This window comes from Microcaecilia unicolor, chromosome 9 (assembly GCF_901765095.1).
Source record: "Microcaecilia unicolor chromosome 9, aMicUni1.1, whole genome shotgun sequence".
Classification (NCBI taxonomy): Eukaryota; Metazoa; Chordata; class Amphibia; order Gymnophiona; family Siphonopidae; genus Microcaecilia; species Microcaecilia unicolor.
The window spans coordinates 22,449,567-22,465,006 of NC_044039.1; the positions used below are offsets into that span (position 1 = coordinate 22,449,567).

Genomic DNA, 15,440 nt, shown 5'->3' on the forward strand with positions numbered 1-15,440 from the left:
CCCTCTGCTGTGACTTCCTGTTCCGGGGCAGAGGGAGCAGGGAACCAGTGGAGCCGACAGCCGCGCGGCTCCTCCTAGCACCCCAGCATGTAAGATGAATGCACCCGGGGGGGGGGGGCTTGAAGGTGATGCACGGGGGGCGGGGGGAGTGCACAGCGGTGATCCGCCCTGGGTGGCAGCCGGCCAAGGAACACCACTGAGCTGAAATATTAAGAAACTACAATAAATATTCCTGTCATATGCAATCATGAACACACCAGTATCATTCCCCTGGTCTATACAGTACAAAATTGTAAATCCTTAATATTCTGCTACCTTACTTTACAGAAAGCAGCAACTAAACAAAAAAAAACACACACACACAACACATGAGGCAAAAAATAAGTAACCTAGGGCCCTGTTTATTAAGGTGCGCTAGCGTTTTTAGCGTATGCTAAAATTAGCATGAGCTAAATGCTAGAGACACCCATATATTTCTATGGGTGTCTAGCATTAGTACGCCCTCATTTTTAATGTGCATTAAAAATGCTAGTGCACTTACCAATAGTGTGGCTTAGTAAACAGGACCCATAGAGTTTTTTGTAGGAGTAGCCTAATGATTAGTGCAGTGGACATTGATCCTGGGGAACTGAGTTTGATTCCCACTGCAGCTCCTTGTGACTCTAGGCAAGTCACTTAACCCTCCATTGCCCCAGGTACAAAATAAGTACCTGTATATATGTAAACCACTTTAAATGTAGTTGCAAAAACCTCAGAAAGGCAGTATATCAAGTCCCATTTCCCTTTCCCTATTTGAGATTCTACATGGAATGTTGCTGTTGCTACTATTTGAAATTCTGGAATGTTGCTACTATTTAAGATTCTACACAGACTGCTGCTAGTGGAGGAGTAGCCTAGTGGTTAGTGCAGTGGACTTTGATCCTTGGAAACTGAGTTCAATTCCCACTGCAGCTCCTTGTGACTCTGGGCAAGTCACTTAACCCTCCATTGCCCCTGGTACAAAATAAGTAGATGAATATATGTAAACCACTTTGAATATAGTTGCAAAAACCTCAGAAAGGTGGTATATAAGTCCAATTTCAACATGAAATTTGACAGCTTTATTTGTTGTTACTATCAACATTTATATGCCGAGTGGAATGAGATTCTCTATAAACATAGCAAAGTTACAGACTTTTTAGTGTGACCACGTAGCGATTTTCGGGTGTTCAAAAATGCTTGCACTGTAAAACTCATGAGCAAGTAGGTAAATGAAACTGAACTGAGTACTTCTCAAAAAGCAGGAGGAAAAGACTTCAGATGCTCAGTTTACAGTGCAATTTATGTACAATTTTACTGAGGAGCTTCTTCACAAGTCTAAAAAACCTCCTATTTAACTTTATTTTGAATCAATCATTTCTTTATATTTTCATTCAACTTGAAAAACAATTTCTTATCTAGAAGACCACTTTTCTGACAATAAATGTGTACCAGATAAGTGTCTTCTAGATAAGAAATTGTTTTTCAAGTTGAATGAAAATATCAAGAAATGAGGGGTTCTTTTACTAAGGTACGCTGAAAAATGGCCTGCGGTAGTGTAGACGCGTGTTTTGGGTGCACGCAGAATCATTTTTCAGCGCACCTGCAAAACATGCTTTTTTAAAAATTTTTGCCGAACATGGACATGCGGCAAAATGAAAATTGCCGTATGTCCACTTTGGGTCTGAGACCTTACCGCCAGCCATTGACCTAGTGGTAAAGTCTCACACGGTAACCGGGCTGTAATGATCTACACGCGTCAAATGCCACTTGGTGCGTGCCCAATACACGTGTCTGAAAATAAAAATTATTTTCACGCCAAAAATAAAATTACTGCAAGAGCCACGTGGTAACTCTATTTTGGCGTGTGTTGGGCACGCGTAGACGCTTATGCAGCTTAGTAAAATGGCCCCTCATTGATTTAAAATAAAGTTGAATATGAGGTTTTTTAGACTCATGAAGAAGCTCCTCATTAAAACTGTGCATACCTTGCACTGTAAACTGAGCATCTGAAGTCTTTTCCTCCTGCTTTTTGAGAAGTGCTCAGTTGAGTTCTATTCACCTACTTGCTCTGTTTTGATATTTGTCAGATTGGCAAATATTACGCCTAGCGTCTCTTATGGGCCAATGATCAAAAGCAAACGCAGGCTCTAGAGGCTGTTAGCGCCATACTAGCGCCTGCGCTTGCTACCACCCATTGATCAGAGCCCCCGAGCATGTGAAATAATGCGCTCGCGGGCTCTGAATGTAACTAGCATGCAAATGCATGCAAAACAGAGCTAAACATATTCATCCCCAATGATCAGCGACCAATGCGCCAAAAATTGGCTCGCTTGCTGCGGTAAACCCTACGCCAGCTCAGAGCTGGCGTTAGGGTTTGCAGACCATTGGGGAGGAGTAGTGAGCCCTGTCCAGCATGCATTTGCATGCTAGAAGGCCCCCATTCCCCCCAATGCAGCAGCCCCCGAAGGAAGCCCGAGCCAAGCTGACCTGACTGACAGGCCCCTCCCCCATAGCAACAGCGGGATGGAGATCCAGCAGACCTCTGGTCCCCCCAACCCCCCAACACAGGTTTAGGTGGGGCTGGAGATCCAAGGGGTCTCCAGCCCCCCCCCCCCCCACCTCTTCCCCAGCATGCCTCAGATGTCCCTGGTGGCCCAGTGGGCCGCGGTCAATCCCCCCACCCCCCTACCTTAGGTTGGAGGAGGGAGATGGCCTCCCTCCTCTTCTGTTGGCGCTGCCTGCAAAATGGTGGCACCCAGCCCTGCCCAGTGCTTCCTGGGCGGGGCTTCATGCCATATAAGGGAGTTTCTCTGACACATTGTTTATTGTATTGTTTGAGTGTCATTATTTTACTCTGTTTTAGCTCAAACATTTTTAACACGCAAAAATCGCTAGGCAGTAATACTAAAATGTCAGTAACATCAACAAAGCTTAAGATAATTAAATGGATTTTTTTAATAGTAATATGTAAGTATGATGAGTACTTGGTCCTCATCATACCAAGTGGTTAGGGTGGTGGACTCTGGTCCTGGGGAACTGAGTTTGATTCCCACTTCAGGCACAGGCAGCTCCTTGTGACTCTGGCCAAGTCAGTTAACCCTCCATTGCCCCATGTAAGCTGCATTGAGCCTGCCATGAGTGGGAAAGCGCAGGGTACAAATGTAACAAAAATAAAATAGATATTATTGGAGATTCTACATGGAATGTTGCTACTATTGGAGATTCTACATGGAATGTTGCTATTCCACTAGCAACATTCCATGTAGAAGGCTGCGCAGGCTTCTGTTTCTGTGAGTCTGACGTGCAGGACGTCAGACTCACAGAAGCAGAAGCCTGCGTGGCCACATTGGTGATCTGCAAGGGCCGACCTCTACATGGAATGTTGCTAGTGGAATAGCCACATTGAGCCTGCCATGAGTGGGAAAGCGCGGGGTACAAATGTAACAAAAAAATGTCTTCATTGAAATTCAAAGCAGCTGCTGAGAAAATGGCAAAAAAATCTAGGGGATTAATTTTTTCTTTTCTTTTTCCCCTCACCCTGTGTATATATATGTGTGACATACAATTCAATGGGCTGTTTTTCAAAGTGGCGGTAAGGCTACTGCTTCTTTGCTGTGTGCCAAATCGGGACTACCACCAGGCTTCAGCAGGAGCCCGGCAGTAGTTCCCACCTCCAGCGCGTGCTATGTCCAGCGCTACAAAAAATATTTTGTATTTTTGCAGCACCGAGCTTACCTGGCAGTAATCAGGCAGTCAACTAAGAAGTTAGCGAAACCCCTATACAACGATATATCGTGTGAATATACTCCCACCAATCATTATTATTATTTTTTAAATGCAACGTGCTCAGTGTATTACAATTGACCGTCGCCAATATTTATTAATAGCACCGTTCCAACATCACCGCACAGGAGTTCTCCTGCCTACCATGTAAAACGATTAGTCAACAGTTTGTTCATATGCTGTGAAAATAAGCATAACGGTCACTTATCTTGTGTTGGAGTCTTGTGTTGGTGTCGGCGCGTCTGCTTTTCAAAATGATTGCTCGGTCACTGTAACACCAAAACTTCTCGTGAAACCGTTCCCTTGTGCGTTAAAAATGAAGCCTCATAAATCACTGTACTGTCATAGTTTCTTATCCCCTACATGGACCATGTTTCGTCCGTAGCGTCTTCAGGAGGATAAATGCTTCAAACTTGTCTATAAGGTCACAGGCAACTTCAACACTGTTGACTAATTGTTATCTGTGGTAGGCAGGAGAACTCCTGTGCAGTGATGTTGGAACGGCGCTATTACTAAATATTGGCGACGGTCAATTGTAATACACTGAGCACATTTATTTATTGTTTAAATTTTGCTCACACCTTTTCAGTAGTAGCTCAAGGCAGTGGCGTTCCTAGTGTTGACGACACCCGGGGCGGATCGCCGATGAGCCCCCCCCCCGGGTGCACGCCGCTAGGGGGGGTGCCACGCGCCTGTTGGCTGCGAGTTCAAATCGCTACGCTAAATTCTCTCGTTCTCTGCAGCTCCCTCCCTCTGCCCTGGAACAGGAAGTAACCTGTTCCGGGGCAGAGGGAGGGAGCTGCAGCAAACGAGAGAATTTAGCGTAGCGATTCAAAGTCGCAGCCGACAGGCGCGCGCCACGGCACCCCCCAGCAGCGTGCACCCGGGGCGGACCGCCCCCACCGCCCCCCCCCCCTTGGTACGCCACTGGCTCAAGGTGAGTTATATTCAGGTACTCTGGATATTTCTCTGTCCCAGGAGGGCTCACAATTTTTAGGATAGCCTCTCTCCATTAATTTATTTTTCAACTGCATAGAAACCTCTTTATATTTATCTGAGGAATCACAAATTTGTCGATATCTTATGCAAACAGTAGACTGGTTTTAACATGATGGGGATGCGTGCTATCATATGCAAGCAAGGTGTTTCTATCTGAAGGCTTTGAAAAAACGGTTGTCTCTAAATGAGAATCCATCTTCATAATTTTCACATCTAAAAAATAATTTTCTGTTTGATGCATAGAATATTGAAATTTAATAGCAGGATGACTATCGTTCAGTTCTTCAAAAAATTGCAAAGACATAGATTTTGAACTCAATCGAATTAAAAAATATCGTCTATAACGCGCCACCAGCATAGGATTTGATTGAATAAAGGCAATGTATAGATTTTACCTTCTTCCCATTTGGCCTTAAAAAGATTCACGATTGAAGGATCAAACAAAGCAGCCATTGCTATTGCAGACAATTGTATTAAAAAAAAAAAGCTCGAAATTAAACATTAAGTGATTATTCTGTAGCGCCAAACTTGCCAGTTGAAGAATGAATTCTGTCAGTACTGTAACAGGTTTACAGCGCTGATCTAATACAGAGCGAATAGCCCCAATCGCTTCCATCTGAGGGATAGAAATATACAATTGGACATCCAGTGTCACAGGAATAGCTTCATGCGTTATTTCCAGTAAATCTTGTAATTTATTTTTTAAAAATGTGTTGTGTCTTTTATAAATGAGGGAATAGAGGAACAACTGGATCCAAAAAGCAATCAACATACTTGCAAACGCACTCTAGTAGAGAATTTCTACATTGCTTTTAAAAAAAGAAAAAATTATTGGTGGGAGTATATTCACATGACATATCGTTGTATAGGGATTTCTCTAACTTCTTAGCGGTATGCTGTAAGAAACCGAAGAAAGCCAAAACCCAGATCCTAAGTTTAGTAATCAGGCAGTGTCACACGCTGCCTGGTTTACCGTCGGGTTAGCGCTGGAGCCAGGGCCGCCGAGAGAAGGGGGCAAGGGGGACAAAATTCCTTGGCCCTCCAAGGGGGGCCCGGCGCCGGGGTCAGGCCGCCGGCGCTGCAGTCCCTGGTCTCACCTGCCTGCCCTCGGCTCCGTCCGCCACCGGGCCCCCTGCATTAAGATCGGCAGTGCCTCAGCTCCGTTTGGAAAGGCAGGTCGCCTCCCTTCGGGCCCTCCCTGTCTCCCGGCCTCGCGGAAACCGGAAGTTACATCAGACGAGGGCGGGACACAGTGAGGGAAGGCCCGAAGGGAGGCGATCTGCCTTTCCACACGGAGATGAGGCGCTGCTGATTTTAATGCAGGGGGCCCGGTGGCGGACGGAGCCAAGGGCAGGCAGGTGAGACCGGGGACTGCAGCGGCAGCGGTAGGGGGGTGAGGGCGGAGGTGGGGGGGGGGGCCTTGCCCCGGGCCCAGCTTAGTCTTTCGGCGGACCTGACTGGAGCCCTTACCATCATCTAATCAGCCTTTTACCTGGCAAAAACATGTGCTGTCACTACCACAGGGCCCCCTTTTACCACAGCTTGGTGAAGGAACCCCAAAGTGAACAGCATAGATTCACACCTTAAGTTATGCAGGAGGAAAACATTTCAGACGTCTCAAGAAACTTACACCCGCCCTAATGTGATTTGGTTTGGGGGGGGGGGGGGGAGATCTTTAGCGACAATTCAATCATGGGTCAAAAACCTCCTTCCTACTCATTAAGCTTATTTCTTTTAGTCAGTTTTTTTCAAGCAAACCCATATTACAAGGTCACGCTACCGTTTTTAGCATGCGCTAACCGCGTAGATGCTCCTAATATTCCTATGGGCAACTACACTGTTAGCACGTGCTAAAAACGTTAGCATGCTTATGTAAACATGGCATTTAGGGGTCCTTTTACTAAGGTGCACCAGAAAATGGCTTGCGATAGTGTAGGCATGGGCTTTGGGCGCACGCCGATCCATTTTTCAGCATGCCTGTAAAAAAAGCCTTTTTAAAAAATGTTTTGCTGAAAACGGACGAGTGGCAAAATCAAAATTGCCATGCGTCCATTTTAGGTCTGAGACCTTACGCCAGCCATTGACCTAGCGGTAAAGTCTCACGCAGTGACCGGACGGTAATGACCTAAGCACATCAAATAGCCCTTGGCGCGCGTCAAAAAAACACAAATTGTTTTTCAGCTGCACGTATCGGACGTGCGAGAAAAATGAAATTACCGCAAGAGCCATAGGATAAGCAGGCGGTAACTCCATTTTGGCGCACGTAGACGCTTACTCAGCTTAATAAAAGGGTCTTTTAATGTGGTATGCAGGCAACAACCTTCTCAAATGGAAAACAATCACACTTAAGTCAAACCTTCAAAGATGGCACTTCCCAATAAAATAAAGCAGTTGGGAGCAGTGTTAAGTGACACTTACCTTGAAATGGCAGGATCCCAACCCACAATTGAATTGTCGATAAAGTTATTTCTTTCCCCAATCTAATCAGAATAGGGAAGGTGTAAGTTTCTTGCAACGTACGAGGTCTTTTCCTCCTGGATAACATAAGGTGTGAATCTATGTTGTTCACTTTGAGTTGGCATGTGGACACTATACCTATATTCAACCAGTGTGGACACTATAGCCATTTGTTTGAGAAGGGGAAGGGAAGGGAAATGGGACTTGATATACCGCCTTTCTGAGGTTTTTGCAACTACATTCAAAGCGGTTTACATATATTCAGGTGCTTATTTTGTACCAGGGGCAATGGAGGGTTAAGTGACTTGCCCAGAGTGACAGGGAGCTGCAGTGGGAATCGAACTCAGTTCCTCAGGAAGGGCGCCCATCTCTAAGGGCGCCCTGGCGAAGGGGCGGGGAAACCCGTATTATCGAAACAAGATAGGTGTCAATCTTTCGTTTCGATAATACGGTCGGGAAAGCCCAAATCCCAACATTTAGGTCGACCTTAGAGATGGTCGTCCTTCGTCCCCAGTTTTCAGCGATAATGGAAACGGAGGACGCCCATCTCAAAAATGACCAAATCCAAGTCATTTGGTCATGGGAGGAGCCAGCATTCGTAGTGCACTGGTCCCCCTCACATGCCAGGACACCAACTGGGCACCCTAGGGGGTACTGCAGTAGACTTCACAAATTGCTCCCAGGTGCATACCTCCCTTACCCCCCCCCCCAACCCCACTCCCCACAACTGTACACTACCATAGCCCTATGGGGTGAAGGGGGGCACCTACATGTGGGTACAGTGGGTTTCAGGTGGGTTTTGAAGGGCTCCCATTTACCACCACAAGTGTAATAGGTAGAGGGGATGGCCTGGGTCCGCCTGGCTGAAGTGCACTGCTCCAGGGATCTGCATACTGCTGTCAGGGAGCTGGGTATGACATTTGAGGCTGGCATAGAGGCTGGGAAAAAATTAAAAAATAATTTTTTTAATGTGGGAGGGAGTTGGTGACCACTGGGGGAGTAAGGAGAGCTCATCCCCGATTCCCCCCCCCCAATGGTCATCTGGTCAGTTCAGGCACTTTTTTGAGGCTTGGTCGTGAAAAAAAATGGACCAAGTAAAGTCGCCCAAGTGCTCGTCATGGATGGCCTTCTCTTTTCAATTATCGGCCGAGGACGCCCATGTGTTAAGCACGCCCCAGTCCCACCTTCACTACGCCTCCGACACGCCCCTGGGAACTTTGGTCATCCCCGCGACGGAAAGCAGTTGAGGGCGCCCAAAATCGGCTTTCAATTATGCCGATTTGGGCGATCCTGAGAGAAGGACGCCCGTCTCCCAATTTGTGTCGGAAGATGGGTGCCCTTCTCTTTCGGAAATGCCCCTGTGTTTATATATATATATATATATATATATATATATATGTGTGTGTGTGTGTGTAATGGTGTACATATATATGCACATGGAAGGAAAATATCCCTCTCCCATAAGAGAATACAAAAGCCCATTCACTAAGAAGCTATATCAAGCATTAACATGCAGTAATAGCCACATTAACAGCTAATGTGGTCTGGGGAGAAGGGGCAGAGCTGGCATGTTACAGTTAATACGTGGGAAGTGAAGCAAACTGAATCGCATTATCCGTCATTCAGCTAATGCATAGTAAAGAGCTTTTTTCCTATAAATGTGGAGGCCTTGCGGTTATCACACATTAATTTTGGTATTAACCTGTGATAACTGCAAAATCTTACCGCACTTTGTAAACAGGCCTCACAGTGTGGTTTGGCTCACGTCAGTCCTTGTTAGACAGAACAGCCAACACCCTATCTGCACTGTTAAGCATGCAGTTTTTCACAGTTCTCCAAAGTGAGCGACATAGAAATATTCAAACCTGTTTACAGGTCTGTAAGAAACAATCTTTTCCTCGTTGTTCAGGACAAAAGCATTTCATAACAAACTGTTCTATTGCACTTACGTTTCACACAGGTCTGACAAGCTGAAGAGAAATCTCACAGAAGTCCATAAGTATTGCCATAGACCATTATTAAATGGACTTGGGGAAAATCCACTATTTCTGGGATAAGCAGTATAAAATGTTTTGTACATTTTTGGGATCTTGCCGGGTATTTGTGACCTGTTGGAAATAGGATGATGGGCTCGATGGACCTTTGGTTTTTCCCAGTATGGCAATACTTATGTACTTATTATAAGTTATTCCCCTGATCCATTCATGGCCCTCCAATTTCTGCGCCCATTTTTCCAACTCACGCGTATATGTTAATTGAATCTATTAGTGCCAATAACTGCTTAGTAAAACGCCAATTATTGGCGCTAATTAGCTCATTATTCAATTAAAATGTGCAAGCGAATCGGGCATTTGGCAAATCTGGTTGCGGTATTGGACACAACCATCCCACGGGTTCTGGATTAGTGGCTACATAATGGAACGCCACATTAAGCGCTAATGAATGTTTCATGCACGTTAGCGCATTGGTGCTGTTTATTTTTTTTTAAGTGTATTCTGGGGGCCAATTTACTAAAGTTTCGGGGGAGGAAGAATCTTTAGTGATGTTTAAAGATCAAGAAAGGTCTTGTTACTATTTTCACTATTTGAACGTAGGCAAAGAGAAGTGCGGTGCTACCCTATATCACAGGGGTGGGCAACCTCGGCCCTCGAGGGTGGTCAGGAATTCCCCAATGAATATGCATGAGGTCTAACAAGAATTTCAGTGTTTTTCTAATCATTACAAATATATATGATGCCAAGGGGCATCATTGTTGGGCTGTGCTTAGGGAATCAGCTGGACTTAATCCAGCCCTGAGAAAACCCTAAAAGTTGCCAAAAAAAAAAGTAACATAATCCAGCAAGGGTTCAAAAGAGAAAGCACTGAACTGCTAAGAACAGGGTTGACATTTGTACAGAGCAGTAGCATTACTGTTATTTTCAGTAATATTGACTGAACTGTGCATCTGCCAGGGCCACTGAGAGGGAGGAGGGCACAGGGGCAAAATTCCCCCGGCCTGGGCCTCCAAGGGGGGCCCGGCACCGGGGGTCTCTCTCTCTCTCTCTCCTGCTCCTGATGGGACCCGAGTGATCGCGTCCCGACAGGAGCAGGAGAGAGGAAACTCCAGCGCCGCGCCCGGGCCCCCCCTTGAAGGCTGGGGAGGACCCGGAGGAGCACCTCCAGCGCTGCTCTCCTGCCCAGCTGAGCGGTTGCTTTTCCTCTCAGGTGCGCATGCTCGGTTTTGAAACCGAGCACGCCCCGAGAGAAAAAGCAGCCGCAGGGGCAGGCAATCGGCAGAAGAGCAGCGCTGGAGGAAGACGTCTTCTGCTGGCGGGGCCTTGGGATCCCCACCAGCCAACAAGGTATTTCAATTGCGGCAGCAATCTGGGGGAGAGGGCCGCAGAAGCAATCCAGGGAGGGGGGCAGCAGCGCTGCCCAGGGCTCAGCGGCGGTGGCCCTGCCCCGGGCCTGGTTCGGTCTCTCGGCAGCAGTGGCGTACCAAGGGGGGGGCGGTGGGGGCGGTCCACCCCAGGTGCACGCCGCTGGGGGGGGGGGTGCCGCGCGCCTGTCGGCTCTTCGTTTTCATGCTCCCTTTGCCCCGGAACAGGTTACTTCCTGTTCCGGGGCAGAGGGAGCATGAAAACGAAGAGCCGGCAGGCGCGCGGCACCCCCCTCCCCCCCCCCCAGCGGCATGCACTCGGGGGGGGGTCTTTCGCCGGGGGGGGGGGCACTGCGGCAATCCGCCCCGGGTGTCAGCCCCCCTAGGAACGCCACTGCTCGGCGGCCCTGGAATCTCTCACCAAAAGTAATAATAATGGATTCTAAAGTAAAATAAAAGACTAGTAATACCTGAATTTAGAAAATCTTCAGCCTAAATTTTCCATTTCATAAAGTGTAAACATAAGCACCCCACTGTGATAAGCACTTGTGGTCACACGGAATACAAGTATTTGGTTATGTGATGTGAAAATTCCACAGTAACGAAAATGACTGTGTTTCTGTTAGGTGGTTTGAAGAGCGAGACAAAGGAAGGTTTGTGTCCAACCCGGATCAACGTTAAAAAAGGCATGCCGACTCAATAACACGATGCTGGTGAATAAAGTGGGATTCTGGTTATCTTCCATTAAGGCAGGCACAGGTGCCAAAGCTCATGCTAAAAATGTCATCTATTAACTATTCAACTAATTACGGCACAGTAGAACATCTTTATTATTTAAAATATTTACACCTTGGGAATTTGATAGTTCATGCAATTCTCTTCCTGTCCATATATGTACACATCAAAACTAAAATTCTGTAGCTTTCCTTTAAAATAAAACTATATATTTACATGTGTATATATATACATACAAAAAAGAACGTAACTGCCCCTTTATCTGGATATTATTGTCCTCTCTATGGCACAAATGATGTGATCCCAGTTCTTACAAAAGATGGCCAGGAGCGTGACAGCGAAAAAAGTACAAATGATGTGAAACCGGCTCTTCATCATGGGCGCAATGAACTTGGCAACGGTGGAGACGCACACCAAGATGACCGTCATGAAGGCCAGGATGATGTTGATGCACTTCCCCAGGAGGACCTTGGCGTTCACGGTTTCTGACTGCACGGCCTGCTGCTCTTGCTGATGGATCTCCAGTTTAGAAATCCGAGTTTGACAAGACTCTAATGCTTCCTACCACCATAAGAAACATACACACACACAAATAAAAAAAAGAAAAAAAAGAAAATGTAACGTTATCAATGTATTCATGTAAAAAACATGTCCCTTCAACTATTTCAGCATCCTTCAACACCATTCAGCTCTTCAGTAGATTTGACTTTTCATGGCCGTTTAATTTTCTGCTAACTTGTCGCTAAAGGGGTCAATTTTCAAAAATACCCAAGAGCTTTAGGGGCCCCTTTTACTAAGCTGCGTAAGCGTCTATGCGAACCCAATGCACACCAAAAAGGTGTTACCGTCCGATGCGAGCACCCGAAAAATAATTTTTCTTTTCCGGACACGCGTATGGGCATTTGACGTGCGTAGGTCATTACCACCCGGTTACTTCGTGAGTCTTTACCGCTAGGTCAATGGCTGGCGGTAAGGTCTCAGACCCAAAATGGACATGTGGCATGCTCAGTTTCAGTTAAAGGAGCCTGCACAGGACGTCAGGAGGAAGAAAGCAGGGCAGCGAATGCGGCGGCGCCGGAGACCGGCGCTGAAGAAAGCTTCAGCTGGCAGGGGTTGGGGACCCCCGCCAGTAAAGGTATTTGCTGCTGTGGGGTGCAGCGGGGGGAGCGGTGAGGCGGTGGGGGGAGGCGGCGAGGTGGTGGGGGAAGGCGAGGCAGCGGGTGGCAGACTAAAATGTTCCCCCCCCCCACCTTGGGCTCTGGCTCCCTCCCACCGCGAGGTCTGGCTACGCCCCTGGTCTAAGCACCGCTAAGTTTTGTTTTGCTTCCATTCTCTTTCCATATAGGAATCTTTTGAGTTTATCCCACGCGTCTTTGAATTCTGTTACTGTTTTCATGTCCACCACCTCCCGCAGGGATGGGAGGCTGGTACATAATAATTTGGGGTGGTGATAAAAAGACTAAAAATAACAGGGCATTCCAGGCATCCACCCTTTCCGTGAAAAAGTACTTCCTAATATTACTTTTAAATCGACCCCCCCCCCCCCCCCCCCCCCGCAACCTCAGTCCATGTCCTCTAATTCTACCATTTCCCCTTCTCTGGAAATGATTTGTTTGCATACTAATATCTTTCATAGTAACATAGTAGATGACGGCAGAAAAAGACCTGCATGGTCCATCCAGTCTGCCCAACAAGACAAACTCATATGTGCTACTTTTTGTGTATACCTTACCTTGATTTGTACCTGTCCTTTTCAGGGCACAGACCGTACAAGTCTGCCCAGCATTAGCCCCGCCTCCCAACCACCAGCCCCGCCTCTGGCACAGACTGTATAAGTCTGCCCAGCACTATCCCCGCCTCCTACCACCGGTGATACTGCCAAGGTAGAAAACACATGATGGAGGAAATGAGAACAGAGGCATAAGGTCTACCAATGGTGCTTTGTTTCCACACACACTCTGGAACATGGAGGGAGTTGAACTTTCAAACATTTAAACATCTGAATCATATCACCCCATCCCTCCTTTCCTCCAGGGTATACATATTCCTTAAGTTTTTCTCGTACATCTTTTGGTCCAAACCCCATATCATTTTCGGTGCTTTTCTTTGAACCCCTACAAGTCCTTTTATAATCTTATATCCAGAGCAGGGTTTGTAATTATGCACATAGTTTAATAAAATATGTGCACAGGAACGCAGAAGAAACCAGCAAATTTGTGCATGCCTGACAGCAAATGTAAACGTGTGGTACGTTCCAAGGAATAATTTTGAAAGAGGAAATATGTGTATACTTCCCTTTTCAAACTGCTGTAATTAAGCACATTTCCATCGCACATGCAGGGCAGCTTGCTTAAAAAAACTACCCTCCAAATCATCACATTTCTTTGAATGAGCCAGAAAACATAACATTTCTGGGCTGGGCTGGCAACTCGGTGGCACTGCCAACAGAAGGTCCCCAGTTCAGTCCTCAGGCTGACAGGGAATGCTGCAGAGCCAGTGTTCACAAGGCCATGTTCAGCTGCGACACCTGCTGGCCAAATTTAGAACTGATGATTCAAGGTTCCTGGAAGTATTCTTGGCCTCGGGACCGTTGCTGCAATGGGCAGACCAGGAGCAGTTCAAGGCCTTTTAAAGAAGGGGAGATCATCCCCACCTGGTTGTGAATGAAGGCTCATGGTGGCAGGATCCCCAATCTTGGTTTTGAATGAGCTGGAAGTAAAGGGATGGTGGAGACCATCCAAGCTGAAAGAAATAGAGGGGCCGTTTTACTAAGCCGTGGTAGGGCTCGACACGAGTGCAGTATGTGCCCAAATGACACTACCGCCAGGCCAGAGCACCCCCCCGGTGGTAATTTAAGATTTGGCGCGCACCCATAATGCCTGGATAAATTATTTATTTCCTTACGCATGCGGCTTCCGGCGGTAATCGGCACTTGGCGCACTCCGACCGGTCACCACACGTGTAGCGCATCAGCCCTTACCGCTAGATCAATGGGTGGCGTTAAGGGCTCAGGCTGGTTTTAGATGCGCGCTGGTTTCAGATTTACCACATGGCCTTTTCCCGTCACATAAAAAAAAAAAAAAAAAGCTTTTTTGTAGACACGGTAAAAAACTGGCCCAGCACGCGACTAATACATTGCGCCTATACTGCCGCAGGCCACTTTTGACCGCAGCTTAGTAAAAGGGCCCCAGAGAGATTTCCAAACAGCAGGCTGGTAGATCCTTACCTGAATATCACGGGACCTCTCATATGCCTGGTAGGCTACTTTTTCCTCTATGCTGGCAAGCTCTTGCTTCAGATTGGCCGTCTCATGCTGATGCAGATCCGTCAAGTCATTGAGCTGGTCTTCCAGGCGCTCGTACCTACTCAGAAGAAACAACGCAGGCAGCATTTCACTGGTTTTTAAGCAACTGTACAGTTCTCATTCTAAGGGATTTACAGTACCGTATGAACAACTGGCAATGCGTTGGTCCTTGCAACAAGTAATGAAAGTGGTTTTCAACCCAGTCCCAAGGTCCCCCCCCCCCTCCCGACAGCTCTGGTTTCCATGGTAACCAAAGCATGCAAATTAGCAGGTATTTTGACCTCCCGCAGATTCATTATAGATATCCTCACAGCAGACCTGTACAAGGGGGCTTTGAGCACTAGACTGAGACTCACTGACTCAGATACTAATGACAAATCACTTAATAGCTGGAAGCAGAATTTGTACTATGTGTAAGTTCTTTAATGATAATCATTTCTTTGGATCTTCCATTCCATTAAAGGAAATATATCACATTTGGGGCACCCAACCACCTCAGGGTGGAATATGCCAAGGAAAGAAATAGCAGTTCGTGTATACATTTTTTATTACTTGCCCTATCATTAATATTAATGCACAGCGCTTCCTGCCACAGGGATCCAGTAACAAGGATGTAAAACAGGAGCACCTGAGAATTCAGCAGAGACTGAAATGGGACTCTCAGACTGAGAAGTAAGATATGGTGCAGGAGTGGCCTAGTGGTTAGGGTGGTGGACTCTGGTCCTGGGGAACTGAGTTCCATTCCCACTTCAGGCACAGGCAGCTCCTTGTGACTCTGGGCAA

At 46.8% G+C, this 15,440-nt stretch overlaps 1 protein-coding gene across 2 annotated transcripts in view; it reads right to left on the bottom strand.

Moving 5' to 3' along the window:
• Window positions 1-11,021: 11,021 nt before the first annotated feature.
• The window catches only part of TMCC3 (transmembrane and coiled-coil domain family 3), a 113,817-nt gene continuing 109,398 nt past the window's right edge, over window positions 11,022-15,440 (bottom strand). For both annotated transcript variants that reach the window (XM_030215069.1, XM_030215070.1), the window contains exons 3-4: window positions 14,580-14,715; window positions 11,022-11,914 (exon numbers count right to left, since the gene is read on the bottom strand). In XM_030215069.1, coding sequence (XP_030070929.1) covers window positions 11,612-11,914; window positions 14,580-14,715 — 439 coding nt within the window. In that variant the 3' untranslated portion in view covers window positions 11,022-11,611. The remainder of the gene's footprint in view (window positions 11,915-14,579; window positions 14,716-15,440) is intronic.